The sequence below is a fragment of the Littorina saxatilis genome, linkage group LG9 (genome assembly GCF_037325665.1).
Source record: "Littorina saxatilis isolate snail1 linkage group LG9, US_GU_Lsax_2.0, whole genome shotgun sequence".
Taxonomy (NCBI): Eukaryota; Metazoa; Mollusca; class Gastropoda; order Littorinimorpha; family Littorinidae; genus Littorina; species Littorina saxatilis.
Window position 1 is genome coordinate 4,326,325 of NC_090253.1, and position 17,419 is coordinate 4,343,743.

The window sequence follows — 17,419 nt, forward strand, 5'->3', positions numbered from 1 at the left end:
TCTTGAAACTGAAATTCTTGCACTTCAAATATGTCGGAAAGCTTTGGATATTCGTTGGAAGCACAGGCACTCGTCACTCGGGGCCTATGGCTGTCACTTGTGATGGACGGGGGGGGGGGGGGGGGGGGGGGGGGTCTTTTCTTATGGTTTATGAGTTTTACCTTGTAATAGTAGTAGTCTTGAGAGCGCACAGGCCACGCCCACTTTGATCCCGACCCGATCGTGACGAGTGCCTGTGCCTGTGGTTGAAGTATCGAAGGTGCGGGAGTTGGTTGACCGAGACCATGATATTTCGTGACACCGCAACCTGCCCACGCTCGCCGAGACTACTTCCCAGCATTATTGCGTCAGCATGCTTGTGTGACGAAATTCTATGATGCAATAATTCCACTTTAGACTATTCCGGACTCCTTGCATTTCCGCACCTTCTTCAGCAAAGTCCAGAGTACAAAATTCTTCAGGGACTCCCTCTAGAAGTCGCCGTATTAACAACAGATTCACAGGGCAGTGAATAAAGCGGTGTGTTCTTCATGGAAGCTTTCCTGTTCGTCGGTGTTTTTTTCCTTGCAGCCTCAACACACTTTAAATCCTTCGTACCTGTTTTGCAGAAGACCGATATTGGTGTCCATGCTTCAACACACAGCAAAGTCGCCCAACAGTGGAACTCAATACTGACCAGCACATTGAACTCTTCAAACTGTACGTTTAAGTATTTTCCTCTGGAAGCAGGACGGAGGGCCGCGTGTGGTCAGACCTGCGTTCTTGTACAAAGAGAACACCAAGAGAGGCAGCCAAGAACAGATCCATTCGAGCGTGTGGCTACCAAGTGTGTCATGCCATACTTACCTGGTGCAAATTACAGCCTCTGGGATATGCAACATTCCATCTTTTGTAATTTTAAAAGCAGATTTGTGCCTGAAATGCTGTATCAGTCCACTGTGATATCTTCGAAGATGCAGTCAACCGTCGATCACTTTTACAAGAATGTGCATTCTTATACAAAAGGCGTCGACAGTTCACAGGGTGATACTTTTCCCATGGTTCTCACACTGCTTGAACAGGCCGGAATTCAGATTGCCTCCTCCCTACAAGCTCAGTCTTTGTGGACAGCAAGTACACATAGTGTTGTGATGAAAGTTATCAAAACAAACATAGCCATTTTGGGGTGCTTCAGTTTTGCCGCAGTTTTGACTAGTGATGCCCACACCAAAACCACTGTTTTACTCAGTCTTCGCAAGACTGAATCGAACGTCGACACGCATTCTGACATCTTGCGCGTGACGTTCTTTGTCGTTTCAAACTCTGACAGGCTTTACAGCAAGCAGGGTACATTCTCTCTTCAACATGCTGAGAAGAAAAGCAGGGGAAAACAGCGAAATAGGATAGTATCTGACATCGTGGGTGTGTCTGTGTCGACATCAAAGCAGGCCTTGTTGAAGACAAAAGTAGTCATCACATTTACCCATCGGATGTGCGTTGATTGGGCCATGCACACTCCGCAGTGTATGTTCTGGGACACTTCAGCCTACAGGTGGTCAAGCAGTGGGTGCTGGATCCTATCCTTCAACAACACCCACAGTCATTGCCAGTGCAACCATCTGACCAGTTTTGCTGTGCTCATAAACGTCAAGCGAGGAGAAGAACTCAGCAGTCATCCAGTGTTGGTGCAAATGACTTTAGTGGGAAACATCGTCTCCATGGTGTGCCTGGGCATCACTCTCTTCACTTTCAACCACTTCGAGAACCTCAATTCGCGCCGCAACCGTCTCCACAAGAACCTTTCTTGCTCGCTTCTGTTGGGCAACCTTATGTTCTTCATTGGCAGTTTTCTCGATGGAAATGCCAAAATGTGTCTTGTTTTCACCGTAGGAGCTCATTACTTCTACCTCTCTGCCTGGAGCTGGATGTTTGTCGAAGGTCTGGAGTTGTTTTTTCTGTTCGCTCAGCCGCTTATGGCCAAACAAGTCACCATGTCTATGGTGGGTACGTACGGAATTTACGGGATAGGCTACATTCTGCCGCTGCTCGTTGTGGTTGTGACGATAGCAGTGACGCGAGAACAGTACAAAGCCGCCGGTTACTGCTGGCTCAACTGTACCAATGGATCCATCTGGGGCTTCGTCGGGCCTGTCATTGTCATCGTCTCCATCAACACGTTTGTACTTGGATTTTCGACCTACGTGATGCTGAATCATTCCTACAAATCTAAGGCCAAGAAGAGTCGTCCTTTCTGGACTAAATTTGCAGGGTGGGTGAAGGGCATTTGGATGCTGGTGGCAGTCCTCGGAATACCATGGATTATTGGTATCTTTGACGTCAACGAAAAAACGATAGTACTATCCTACTTGTTTGTTGCACTTGCTTCTACGCAGGGCATGTATCTCTTTGTCTTGCATTGTTATTTCAACGTAAAAGTAAGAGTGGAATATCAACGGGTTTTTCTTAGCATCAGTTGGCTTCCAAAATGTCTCCTTCCCGATCCGATAAAAGTTAAAGGAAAATACAAAAAAGAAATAAACAAAGAGAGGCGCAAATCGGTGTGGAAAAATTCATCGACCCACCTTGACAATAAATGTAGGGAACAAAGCGAACCCAGCGTGAACAAGATACGTGCTGACGCCTTTGACATGTTCTTGGCTGGATGGGAGGTAGAGACGATTGACATTCCTCTCGCAAAAGCGCAAGACGAAGATGCCTCCGAAAGGGATGATTCGGACAGCTCGGACGACGATTTTTTGTATGTCTTTGACGAACCTCCACTGGAGAATAAAAGCACTGGAATGATGATCGCATCAGCAGCAAAGAGATTTTTGTTGCGAAGTGACGCTAATGCAGGACCAAGTGACTCGTCAGGGCAAGATGAGGCCGGTCTCGAAGGTAGCGCAGGTTGTTCTGACAGCGCAGGTCAGGGCGTCATCCAGTACATGTTCAGTGTTGATGAAAGCCAACAGGCCGCTCCAACCAAGGAACAGTCATTCATCTCTGCTATCTTTTCTGACATCCCAGAGCTGAAAGAAGACGAGTCCAGTCTAACTGCAGGCATGAAAAGAGCACCCATTCGCGAGAAGAGTCGAACTTCAAAATCTAATTTGCCAAAGAAGAAGAATATGAAACCTGATTCTGTGAGCAAACGCAAATTTTCAACCTTCAAGCGAATAAAAAGCAGTGCCATCAAGAGAATTGATACTCTGCATTTGGCAACAAAACGATCGTTTGCTGATATTCAAAAGCAGCAGGGTTCTGGTAGCAACACTTCCGTTGATCAGTCTAAACCTGCCACTGGTGGTTTGGCACCAACCACTAAAGGCATGAGTGACTCCGGCCCGGCCGAGGAGACAACATTTACACAAGTAACGGAGGAAGACGAAGTTCAGGATGGTACTTCCGCGACAAGCAAAAGTTTGCCGGAACCGGAAAATCAAAAGGGCGAAAGTAGAAATAAACTGTTGCCCTTTTTGTGTGTTCCTTTCTGGAAAGCAAAGACAAAAATAGTTTCAAAGTGGAATGAAATGAAGAAAAGAAAGAAAAATGAAGGCTCGGGAGAAAGTAACGCGCCTACAAAAAGCCCAGATGCTGCAAGTGCAAATCTGTCTAGAGTTAGTGACTCCTCAGTAAAAAGTGGGATCCGGTCGAGCGCATCATATGTGAAGCACCATGTGGTCAAGACAGTGGACAAACACCGGGCGACAGAAGCAGTACCAAAGCGGACATCCCCTTCTAAAACTACGGATGTTTCGTACACGAATCTTTACTGGCTAACGCCTCGTGCGTTTTTCGTCGGTGAAGATGACAACGGTGAACAAATCAAACCTTCCTCTTCGAAGGGACGCACGGTGATGAATCCGATCTATCCCGGCCAGTTCTACGTCAAGGAATCGGACAGCCTGACAACGGGACTCGCAGAGGAGAGCAAAGCGTCGCCGCGCCGGCCTTTGGTGTCGATTCCTACCGATGTTGTGTTTGAGGACAGTCCCACGGACGCCAGTCTTGCGTCCTCCAGCAAAAGCTTACTGTTTCCCTCCACTTTCTGCGTGGACCCAGACGACAGTTTCACGATCGCCACTGACGACGGCCCCGCAAAGGATAAAAAGCCTGGGGAAAAATCCACCTCGTCTAGCACTAACACAAAAGACCTGATGAAGGAGTTAGCTCATGTCTCGACGGAGAACTCTGAATACATAGAGTTCATTCTGCCCTCGGCTGACTCGGTCGCCTCGACCTCCAGGGGCGTCAGGTCCAAGGCACGAGAAGGAGGGATGATACGACCAGCCGTACAGGAAAGTCTGGCGGAACAGTTTGCCCGAGACATGAGGGAAGACTCTATAGAGCATCAACCATGGGAGATGGGGCTGGTGAGCGGACCCAACAACCTGGTTCGACAGACTGCCTCCCAGCTGAGCGCGGCTGTAAGTCCCGTAAGCAACACTCTTGGTGCTGCAATACAGGCCGCTGAAGCTACGGTCTACAGTAACGTGAGCTACCGTGGTCCCAAGGCCATCCTCAAAGGTGACATGGATCTGTTCGATTTGCTGGCCGGCAACCGCAATCCCAGCATTCGGATCAGGCCAGACGTTTCCAAAGACTTCAGAGCCAGTCGAGAGAAAAGCAAGGGGAAAAAGAAAGGTAAACGGCATTGAGGCAGGAGAATGCAGGTCTCCGGAATCTGCCAAGGTAACTAGGAGGACTTAACACATACGTTGACATTTCAGAGAAGAACTTAAATTTTGTGACTGAGTCAGTGAGTGATATTGTTAGGGCAACGGTTTAGTATCTAGTCTTAACAATATGTAACAGGAATCTGGATATGAAATTGATCTGACCAATTCGGCGTATAGTCGGCCTTTTCGGGAATGAATGGAAAGGAAGATTGAGAAAGTTTTACATTTACACACTCGTCATATACACACACACACGTTGGAGTCGTTGAACGTTGCCCGAAATCATAATTTCAGGTTTGAAATTAAAAACATAGACCAGAGTGGGGGGGGGAAAGTGTAGAAACTAGAATGGTCAACTTTAGTTCATACCTCGAGAGTAAACTGCATCGTCTTAGAAAACCAGACCTAACAGTCTTCGTAAGAACTTACAGACACACTTCTTTCTGTATACATACTGCACGATTACTAAAAGATAAACGCCCTGGGAGTTCGCTGTGCAGTGTGGGTAAAACATTTTTATGAACTAATGTCGTAAAAGCGATTTGGCTTTTTAAGGCTGGAGTTCACACCTGAGGCCATATTTCAAAGTGGTTAGGCAGTTTTAAAGGTTTGTTTTTATGTTAGTTCAGTGTTTTGTTTATCAGGAAAAAACAAAATGAATAGAGCTTGTCGCGCAAAATTTTGAGATAGCGACTGAAGTTTGAGCATAGGTATGAGATTTTTTCACGCAAACCCTACTGAAGAAATTGTGATATTGTATTGTGAATATGTTAACAAAAAAACAATCGGATGATCAGAAACTGAAGAAGAGAAATAGGGAAGCAAAATAGAACATCAAACATAGTGATTTTACAGGTGAATTTGGAAAAAAACCCTTATGTATCCATTTTTGAAGCCCAATTTGAAGCATGGAACACAGTCAAACATAAATTAAAAGTGTTAAAGTGGTTACAGTGTTCACAAATAGTGTTAAATAACAAGTTGAGTTATCCCTCTTCACAAATTTTAAGAGAAATACACCTCTTGTCGCGCAAAATTTCGAACTGTGATGCTTTTACTACCCCCACCCCCTACTCATTTTTCAGAAAAGAGTGTATATTATCTTCCAAATAGACAAGCAAGGTAGTCAGATGATCAAAACTTCAGAACAAAAATAGGGAAGCAAAATAGAACATGCAACATAGTGATTTAACTGGTGAATTCAGAAAAAACACACTTTTTTACTCATTTTATTCGCTGAATTTAAAGCTTGGAAGACAGAAATAAATAAATTAAAAGTGCAAAACTGGTTACAGTGTTCAGAAATAGTGTTAGATACCAAGTTGAGTTATCCCTCTTCATCAAAGTTAAAAGAAACGCACCTCTTGTCGCGCAAAATTTTGAACTGTGATGCTTTTACTACCCCTACCCCCTACCCATTCTTCAGAAAAGAGTGCATATTATCTTCCAAATAGAAAGGCAAGGTAATCAGATGATCAAAAACTTCAGAACAGAAATAGGGAAGCAAAAAAGAACACCCAACAGAGTGATTTAGCTGTTGAATTCAGAAAAAAACCACTTGTTTACTCATTTTATAAGCTGAATTTAAAGCTTGGATGACAGAAAAAAATAAATTAAAAGTGCTAAAGTGGTTACAGTGTTCAGAAATAGTGTTAGATACCAAGTTGAGTTATCCCTCTTCATCACAGTTAAAAGAAACGCACCTCTTGTCGCGCAAAATCTTGAACTGTGATGCTTTTACTACCCCTACCCCCTACCCATTCTTCAGAAAAGAGTGCATATTATCTTCCAAATAGAAAGGCAAGGTAATCAGATGATCAAAAACTTCAGAACAGAAATAGGGAAGCAAAAAAGAACACCCAACAGAGTTATTTAACTGTTGAATTCAGAAAAAACACACTTGTTTACTCATTTTGTAAGCTGAATTCAAAACTTGGATGACAGAAAAAAATAAATTAAAAGTGCTAAAGTGGTTACAGTGTTCAGAAATAGTGTTAGATACCAAGTTTAGTTATCCCTCTTCATCACAGTTAAAAGAAACACACCTCTTGTCGCGCAAAATCTTGAACTGTGATGCTTTTACTTCCCCCACCCCCTACCCATTTTTCAGAAAAGAGTGCATATTGTCTTCCAAATAGAAAAGCAAGGTAGTCAGATGATCAAAAACTTCAGAACAGAAATAGGGAAGCAAAATAGAACATCCAACATAGTAATTTAACTGTTGAATTCAGAAAAAAACACTTTTTTACTCATTTTATTAGCTGAATTTAAAGCTTGGAAGACAGAAAAAAAATTAAAAGTGCTAATGTGGTTACAGTGTTCATAAATAGTGTTAGATACCAAGTTCAGTTATCCCTCTTCATCACAGTTAAAAGAAACACACCTCTTGTCGCGCAAAATCTTGAACTTTGATGCTTTTACTACCCCCACCCCCTACCTATTTTTCAGAAAAGAGTGCATATTATCTTACAAATAGGAAAGCAAGGTAATCAGATGATCAAAAACTTAAGATAAATAGGGAAGCAAAATAGAATATCCAACATAGTGATTTAACTGTTGAATTAAAAAAACACCTTTTTTTTCTCATTTTTTGAAGCTGAATTAGAAGTTTGGAATTCCTCCGAAAGCGGCGTATGGCTGCCTAAATGGTGGGGTAAAAACGGTCATACACGTAAAAATCCACTCGTGCTAAAAACATGAGTGAACGTGGGAGTCTAAGCCCATGAACGAAGAAGAAGAGGAGGAGAAGAAGAAGAAGTTTGGAAGACAGAAAAAATAATAAATTAAAAGTGCTAAAGTGGTTACAGTGGTTACAGTGTTCAGAAATAGTGTTAGATACCAAGTTGAGTTGTCGCTCTTTATCACAGTTAAAAGAAACACACCTCTTGTCGCGCACAATCTTGAACTGTGATCCTTTTACTACCCCCGCCCCCTACCCATTTGAACACAAAAGAGTGTATATTCTCTTCCAATTAGAAAAATAAGTAACTTGCAACTGGACATTTTTAAAATACATATTTTCTGTCAGTCCAAGGATTGCTTAGTCCATTAAAAACAAACAGACTAGGATTTAGCGCACCCATTTTAAGAAAAAGTTAACATGATAATTGATATATCATATATCAGACTTTTTTTTATGCAATTACTACTGAAGATTCCAGACCAGGTAAAACAATCATTTTATATTCTACGGTCACATTTTTAACTTTTTTTTTAATAAATGTATCTATAGCGAGTCTTGTCTCTTTGTGTCATTTAGTTATTTTGAAGAATTCTATCCTGGCAAAAAAAATTAAAAATCCCTACCTACCTACCCTATTTTGTTTACCCATGTTATTAGAAACAGACAATTTATTTTTTATTGGCCTAAAGATCTTGAAACATTTGTTTTAATAGAGAAATAACAAGTACAGCCCTTAGCTGTGTCACTCGAATTTCTTTGTCAGGCTGAAACTTAGCTGTTGCGTTGAAGTCTGCTGTGTGTGTCTGGGTCCAAAGCAACTTTCACATTCTCATCTAAACATTCTCATCTACACACTCACGTTACTCACACAATTATACAATTCTACCCACAGAGGCGTTCGGGGATGGGGGTCTCGCACTCGGGCGAATCACACCACAAAATACAAAGTATAACGTACACAGATTTTTCTATTGAACCAAAAGGCAAATTAAATCATGAATAAATCAATCAAGCAAAACTTCCACACAATGACACATTCACTCTCGGTTCACACTGCGCTCTGGGCATGCACACTTGGCAGCACGTATACGTTCCGACGCCGTTTGTCTTCCTGCAAGTCCAGCACAGGCACACGATTGTCCAAGAATCACAATAATCCTCGTGAATGTCACAGCAGGCATAGTAAGGTTACGTAGAAAAGTCCAAAAGGGTGCGTTAATGGTGGTAATCCGGCACACACACACACACACACACGCACTGACACTGACACTGACACACACACACACACACACACACACACACACACACACACACACACACACACACTCCGGTTTGGTAAGTTACCTGATAAATAATGTAGCCTGTAGATTTAACGGGGAGACTGATCAGACAGGAAGAGTAATACTTTCACATTTCCGATGTTCAGCGATAAACTTGTTTTCTTCGAGAGTTCGATCTTCGTGCGATTCTGGCGCGTTGTCACCAAGAACGTTAAAAAAACACAGGATATCATCATGATGCCTCTCTACAAAAACCAGGTCTAGGAACTCTTCATCTAAAGTCAGTCAGTATTAACCTCCTCAACACAATCATCATCTTGTCCCATAGTGATTTCTGCCGCCAAAGAACATGTGGTTCTCAACTCAAAAGACCGATTTGTCGTCTTCCGGCATTGCGAAATTCAGATCTACCCCAACTTCGTGCATTGATCTGAGCAATAAAATGTAGATGCGATAATCTGCAAACATCTCTTCAACACAATCTGCATCTTGTCCCATCGTGATTTCTGTCGGCAAAGAACATGTGGTTCTCAACTCACAAGACCAATTTGTCATCTTCCAGTGTGAAATTCTGATCTGCCCCAAGTACGTGCAATAAAATGTAGAAGCGATAATGTGAAAAAAATCTGTTCGCGTGAACGCTGCCACGTTGTCATCAGTCCAATGTCTTTTACTCCAGAGCAGGGACGAACACACTTTTTCATCAGCAGTTTGTTATGTTTATCCGCAGACTGCTTTCCATTACTTGTCTGTTTTAGATTGACTCGTATGGTTCTTCAGCCAGGCAAGAAGTGCTTGTTTACAGTGACACGTTCTCACGCACGACATGTCGTAAATGCAAGTTCTAACGATTGTTTTTTTATTGCACTGATAGAGAATGTCGATAGTTGTAAACTTCTGACATTTCCTAATGTTTATTTCATTATTTTGCATACGGATATGGCTAATAAGTGGATAATCTGTTACGACACGAAACGCGTTCTAAATCCGGGAAGGGAGGCTACTCCAGCGTACTGTCAGGTGTGTTCTAATACCTTAAACATTCAATTCAATACCTACTCAACATCATACTTTCCACACGGAGCAGCCAGGGTGTTCATTTTTGGTATGTGTCCAATCGGGTGAATGGTCTCATCCCAATTTAAAGGCTTGCCAGATCTAAGATGAGTTAAACTGTTTTCAGGGAACGAGTGTGACTTTTAAGTGAAACATATACCGTGTTGATGTTGCAATTATTAGAGGGAGTCGAAGAGAATTCTTAATCATGTAAGCCAAAATAAATTCATAATTGCTCATTTTAATATCTCATAACCGTCGAATTATTCTTTGAATTGTTTGTCTGTACTGTGTGTCTGTCTGTTTGTCTGTCTCTCTGTCTCTCTCTCTCACAGACACACACACGCGCACGCTTGCGTTGGCACACACGCTCGCAAACACACACACACACACACACACACACGTCACACCCACACACATACACACACGTCACATACACACACACACACACACACCACATACACACACACACACACACACACACACACACACACACACACACACACACACACACACACACACGGCGTCACTTACATGTAACCGAGTGCCGAAACACCACAATCACCTTTTAGGCGAAGTCCAATCAAACAGGATTAAGAATTTTAGAGCTTATTTCTTTATTTCTAAGCCCTATAAAAACTGTTATGCATTCGCAAAGGAATCCATGGACATACAGAGAGACAAAAGCCGCCAGACCCCATCACAAACAGAACTCTACAATCCACAGGTGTTGCCTACTTCAAAGGCGAACAACTCTGCAGAATCTGCTGTGAAGGGCGACGGTAGTCTCCCTGTCACACACACACACACACACACACACACACACTCGTCACATACACACACACGTCACATACACATACACAGTCACACGTCACATATACACACACACACACACACGTCACAAACACACACACACACGTCACATACACACGCACACACACGTCACATACACACACACACACGTCACATACACACACACGGCACATACATACACACACACACGTCACATACACACACGTCACATATACACACACACACACACACACACACACACACACACACATACTGTGATACACGTCACTTAAACATGAGTATAGAGGCGGTAAGTGTGTGTGATGATGATAATTAGTGTTAACGTCCTCTTGGAACCAATTGGCCTATCTTGGGACAGGTAGTGTTGATATGCTTTATGGGGGGACAAGACACTGGACAGACATGCAAACAGAGAACACATATGATCGTGTTATAGATCTGGAAGTCTGTTGTTGCGATATTTCAAAATGGGGATGGAAGTAAAGATTTTGTTGGGGTTGTTGCCATAGTGTACGCGAAATATAGTTGAAGTGGAGCGGTTTTGTAGGCTTATTTGCTTTTTATTTATGTAAAATATTTTTTAGACTTTTGGATAATGCCAAAATAATGTAATAAAGAACTGGCTGAATAAGTAAATAAATACGTAACTAGAAACATAAAAATAATTATTAGCCAAATAAGAATATTAAATATAACTTGCTAAAATAATATATCAGAATGGGGAACTTAAGTTCAGGTAGGAGGGCGGTGTATGTGATTCAGCCTTGTTTGAATAGAGCTATGTGATAGGTGTTGTAGGCGCTTTGGTTGTTGGGCGTGGGGGGGGGGGGGGGGGGTCGGTGGGAGAGAGGGTTGAGGGGTGGGAAGGAGGAGAGGGGATGAAGTTTTCAAAACAGATGTCCTATTTCAGCCTTATGTATTGAGAGACACAGGGTGTATGCTGGCTTCCTTTGAAGCGTGCAATGTTTATCTAAAAACTCATGGGGTTTCAGTTTGTGTTCGTTGACAAGGGTGTGTAGGTTGCGGAAATCTTGTTGGAGTGATTGGCAGCGGTCAAAGAGGTGTAAAAAAGATATTAGCTTTCCACATTCACAGAGACGGGGAAAGAACTTGTGAGTGTAGGCCTGTTTTGTTTTGTTTGTCGGGGCAGAATAAGCCAACCATGGGCATCGCCTTCTGTTTTTAATTCTGTTTCCCAGTGACGCCAGGCAACTTTGGCCATTTTGTGTTTTGCTTCCGTCTTTGTTAATTTGAGGTCATGAAATTCTGCTTGATCTGTGACAGATTCTTTTGCTGCTCTGTCAGCCATATCATTGCCTCTGATCCCCGTGTGTGAGGGGATATACATAAGGGTCAATTCTGTTCCAGAGGCAATGATCTGGTGACAGAGGAACAATATTTCCGTCTGAAGCTCTTCCCGGTTTCTGGAACCATTTTGGAGAGCAGTCAGCGCTGATTTTGAGTCGGAGAGGATCGCGACTCTTGTTGGGGGTTGAGGGAGGTCATTGATATAGTGGCATGCTCTTAAGATGGCGTACATTTCTGCAGTGAAAATGGACATATCCTGGTTGAGTTTGAATTTTTTAGTTATTTTGAGGTCAGGGATGACAAAAGCACAGCCGGCTTGGCCATCATTTTGTTTTGAGCCGTCAGTAAATATTTGTAGGTGATCTTTGTAACTGTTTGAGATTATTTCTCTTACTATTGATGAGACAAGCACAGGGTTATCTTTCTTTGTTATACCCAGATCATGATCAGGGATGATAATGGGGGACTCCATGAACCAAAAGGGGAAGGGGTTAATGGGAATTTGGGCCATCCTACCTGGGTTCACCCCACTTTCTTGTAATATCGGTTGAACATAGTCTGCTAGTTGGATTGTTGCTTCGTATATTGTGGGTGTTTTTCTTTTTAGGTTTTGGTAAGGGGCCGAGGTTATCGTGTCGAACTCAGCAGTGAGCTCTTCGTTCACAGCATTATCAACTGTACTGGCTCTTGATACATACTGCGCCGACTTTAGCCTTCTTTCTTCATCGAGGGGCAGCCAGCCAGCCTCTTGATACACTAAGTGTGTGTGTGTGTGAATGTTCGTCTAGTCGCCACAGCCCCTTCCAACTTACACCAACCCAAGCTTCAATTGCTGTTAAACTTTATTATGTTGCCAGAGTTAAACTTTTAATACGTGCGCTCCACATACTGATGTCCACCAACAACAAAACCTACGACAAAGAACAAATCATGCATTTGTTTCAGATGACTTCAAAGTCTTCTCAGAGAAAAATATCTAAATCAAACGCGTGCACGACAAAGATAATTACAAAACGAGAGTGTTTGATTTGAGCACATTCGAATATTATTTTGTCCCTGTGCGCTTTTTAGGCATGTTCGAATCATAACCTCACAAAACTGTCTGTTCCTCTGAAATTGTCTACGGGTTGTTTTGCTTTTTTGACTATTTAGATGATGACCACGCGTTACTGAATTGTTAGATTACAGAGGTCCAGACGCACTTCGTGTAGCGAAGACGTGTACGTGTGGATTGTGACGTTACCCGCACGCGTCGAAGAGGTTGGTCCTGGGCCGAGGTGCACAAGAAAGTAACCAACCGGATAGGAGCCAGCCGCGGTGTTGGACTGGTTGAAATTGTGATTTGTTGTGATTTCAACCAATCAGACCCCGCGGTTTGTTATCACCCGTTTGGGTGGCACCCACTTAGGTTTCGTGTACCTCTGCCCTGGTTGACACAATGTGTAGATCCTGGCAAGCGTGTGACGTAAAATATGCATGTTGGTGACGCCTCGCTTCACGTCCACGTACACGTTCTCAAAAAGCATTTTCTGGGCCTCTCTAGCCTAATACTGCTAACCTCGTTTAAAACAATTAACATTGACAAAGAAGGAATACATTTCCTCTAAGCTGAATCTGACCTGCACATTCCCAAGAAGACAGGTCAAAGAACGAGCTTTCGAAAGATGTACACTGTTTACTCTCACTCAGATGGTGTGGATCCAGTACGATTCATGGTCTCCAAAAACGTCCTGGAGGACCCATTCTTTCTACGTTGAATGCCTGTGTACAAAATATGGGTCATACACGTCCCACGTCATACACACACACACACTCACACACACACAGACACACACACACACAGACACACACTAACACACACGAGCACACACACACACACGTTATCAAATACACACACACGCGTTATCAAATACACACACACGAGCACACACACACACACACACGAGCACACACACACACACACACACACACGAGCACACACACACACACACACACACACACACACACACAAACACACGTACACTTATCTTCATATCAAACATAATCAATACCTCTCAATCCATTCATTATGAGTCAAGTTCTCCACGACGAACGAATACCAAGTAAAGTACTTTGAGCCAGACACAGCTGTTGATTTTTTTGGCGTGAATTCAAGTTGAAAGACGCTCTTATCCCTCGTTATGTCTGCACCATCTCTGTCTGTAATCTTTGTATTGTTATCTCTGCACCATCTCTGTCTGTAATCTTTGTATTGTTATGTCTGCACCATCTCTGTCTATAATCTTTGTATTGTTATGTCTGCACCATCTCTGTCTATAATCTTTGTATTGTTATGTCTGCACCATCTCTGTCTATAATCTTTGTATTGTTATCTCTGCACCATCTCTGTCTATAATCTTTGTATTGTTATCTCTGCACCATCTCTGTCTATAATCTTTGTATTGTTATCTCTGCACCATCTCTGTCTATAATCTTTGTATTGTTATCTCTGCACCATCTCTGTCTATAATCTTTGTATTGTTATCTCTGCACCATCTCTGTCTATAATCTTTGTATTGTTATCTCTGCACCATCTCTGTCTATAATCTTTGTATTGTTATCTCTGCACCATCTCTGTCTATAATCTTTGTATTGTTATCTCTGCACCATCTCTGTCTATAATCTTTGTATTGTTATCTCTGCACCATCTCTGTCTATAATCTTTGTATTGTTATCTCTGCACCATCTCTGTCTATAATCTTTGTATTGTTATCTCTGCACCATCTCTGTCTATAATCTTTGTATTGTTATCTCTGCACCATCTCTGTCTATAATCTTTGTATCGTTATCTCTGCACCATCTCTGTCTATAATCTTTGTATTGTTACTTCGTTCCTCGCAGAGAACAAAACTTCTCAAATGTAAAATCACACGACACAGAATTCTCAACCTTTTCATAATAACTCGTCCAAAAAGGTTAATTAACCTTCAGTGCTAACGGAGAGTCGGGATTCAATTTTGGTTCAACAAAAACTTGTTTAAAATGTGTTGCAGCGTTCTCCAGTTGAGTTGTTTTTATGGAGCGGATTACAAAAGAGATTTCATTTTTTTGACAATGTAAGCAGTTAACAACAGATGAAATGATGACAACTAATGTCACTGACCATAATTTATTGATGTATGGTAAACCTAGATGAAGGCTTCGAGACTGCGCTGAATAACAGGTACATCAATACATTAGCAATGACAAGTAAGCGCAGCAAGACCTAGAGTTAAAGAGTGGATGATAGATAAATATACTGCAACAAACAATAAGGAAGAAGTCGTGGTTGTTAGATTCAACTATGTCTCTGAGACTTTTTTTTTATGTCTCTGAGACTCTAAAAATTCCCCATTCGGTAGATAAATGAATGTATCGTTTGCAGGTCCACAATTGTTATCAACACCACAGATCTGTCAAGATCTTCAAATAAAATGGGAGCATCATTTCCCTTGGACCAATATCGTGATGTAAGCCTACCTTTAAGGCCAAACAAAAATATTTGTCATCATTTTCACGAGTTTTTATTCACAAACACCTGGGAAATAAATCTCATGTTCCCCATGCAATAAATCCCCGGTTACCATAGTTGCAGGAAGCAGGTTATACATGGATAATCAAAAGCAAACCCAATAGAAACGCTCGGGGATTCTTCGGCTCTTTTCATTGGCGTTTCCCCAGACCTAAACAGACGACACGACACTGCTTTGCAAAGTTCCAAAAACGAACTGGCAAACTGGCAAAAGTAAACAAAAAACAAAACAACTTAATGAAAGGTAATACATTCATCACAAACAAATGAAACCTAGCCATATGTTTTGTCTTCTTACAAAGTCATGGAGTGCGTGTATCTGTGTTTCGATACACAGACGTTCGGAGAAACACGAACGTCAAGTTCAAGTCAAACCAATAGACCCGTGACACACAAATTTTTACCCTTGCTTAAGACGTTGTATCGATAAACGAAGCGCAAATAAGAAATAATAACAAAAGCAAAGAACATAGCAACAATATATGCAAACATCTAGCAAAGCCGAGCAAGCAGAATGACAGGTCTAATGAAAAACAAAGAGGCAATGAGTCGGAAACAAGATCGCGATTTTTTCCTTCGCTGCACGACGCAAATCTTCTGTGACCTTTGACCCAACGTAGCTTCCCCATTCGATCACTAAGCTTTAATATTTACAACTGAAAACCGAGGGGGTGGAATGCTGAGAGGAACCTACACAACTGTGCATCCTCAAACCTGCCATATTCATCCCAACATTTTATGAACTCAAAACACAGAAAGTTGCTTTCACACGCCAGCTTTGATTGCAACAACGTGCTGGGGCCCCAAACCATGTGTTATCAAAACGGAACTCGTGTTTCAAAGCATGGCTCCCTGTGTTAATTTGGCACTTTTTTTCTCACTACCAAAATGATGACAAAAACGATGTTTGGTGGTTTGTTGTCAGACCAGCTTTTTTGTCGGTCCTCGGGGGGCATATGGACTTTTGTTTATTATTTATTGACCGCGGCCTTCGGCCTTGGTCAATAAATATGAAACAAAAGACAATATGCTCCCCCTCGGACCGACACAAAAGCTGGTCTGTCAACAACCCACCAAACATCTTATAATGTTGGTTTAGGGCAACGTCACCAACAAAGATAGGGTCAGTAATTTGCTTTAATTTAAAAAAAAAAAGTTTTAAATCTAGTCGATTTTAAAGGAGGTTACTTCCTTTAGTCTCGGTATCGTTCGCAAAATGTGCCAAAAGTGTTAGGGTCGGCGGGAAAAAATAGAGTCGGTCGGGTTACCCTAAACCAACATTATAAGATGTTTAGTGGCTTGTTGACAGACCAGCTTTTTTGTTGGTCCAAGGGGACCATATCGTCTTTTGTTTCATCTTTATCGACCAAGGCCGAAGGCCGCGGTTGATAAATATGAGACAAAAGGCGATATGCTCCCCGAGGACCAACAACAAAATGCTGGTCTGACGACAAGCCACTAAACATCGTTTTTGTCATCATTTTGGTTGTGCAACAAAATGCACAATAACCCACAGGGAGACGAATTTTTAGAATCCAACTCCGGGCCACAAAGCATCGTCACAGTAGCTCGAGATAATACGTCAACCTTGTATGTGACGTCAAACGTAGCTTGTTGACGCTTTTCTTCCAGTCTGAAAATGTACAGAGCTGCGATCATACGTGTGAGTTCAGTAAGTGTTGAGCATATTTCTTTTCTTTTTAAGTGTTTATGACTTTTTGTTGTGGATTTTGCGATTACAGGGATAAGTTGCAAATTGACCATGAGTCGTCGCGGTAATTATCAACATTGATTGGGTCTTTGAGAATGAATGCTTACAATCGTTGTCCTCGGAAACACAAATCCAAAGCCGCGATGGTTCCACACATCAAACAATCAGCCTGATTGGCTTTTACTTTGACAATCCACGTTTCACATGAAAGCTCAAACCCATTCACCACCTCGATTTATTGCGTGGGGAACATGAGATTTATTTCCCAGGTGTTTGTGAATGAAAACTCGTGAAAATGATGACAAATATTTTTATTTGGCCTAATGAAATACGGTTCAAACAAATCAGGAACGCTTTAGC

At 42.1% G+C, this 17,419-nt stretch overlaps 1 protein-coding gene across 1 annotated transcript; it reads left to right on the forward strand.

Moving 5' to 3' along the window:
• The first annotated feature begins 416 nt into the window (after nt 1-416).
• On the forward strand, nt 417-4,683 carry LOC138975099 (uncharacterized). Its single transcript, XM_070347749.1, has one exon. It carries the CDS (start codon nt 531-533, stop codon nt 4,635-4,637), a length of 4,107 nt encoding a protein of 1,368 aa, XP_070203850.1. The 5' UTR covers nt 417-530; the 3' UTR covers nt 4,638-4,683.
• Nucleotides 4,684-17,419: the final 12,736 nt, after the last annotated feature.

Bases quoted from the DNA above. Each gene is read 5' to 3' on its own strand.
- LOC138975099 (XM_070347749.1), top strand. From the start codon at position 531: ATGGAAGCTTTCCTGTTCGTCGGTGTTTTTTTCCTTGCAGCCTCAACA.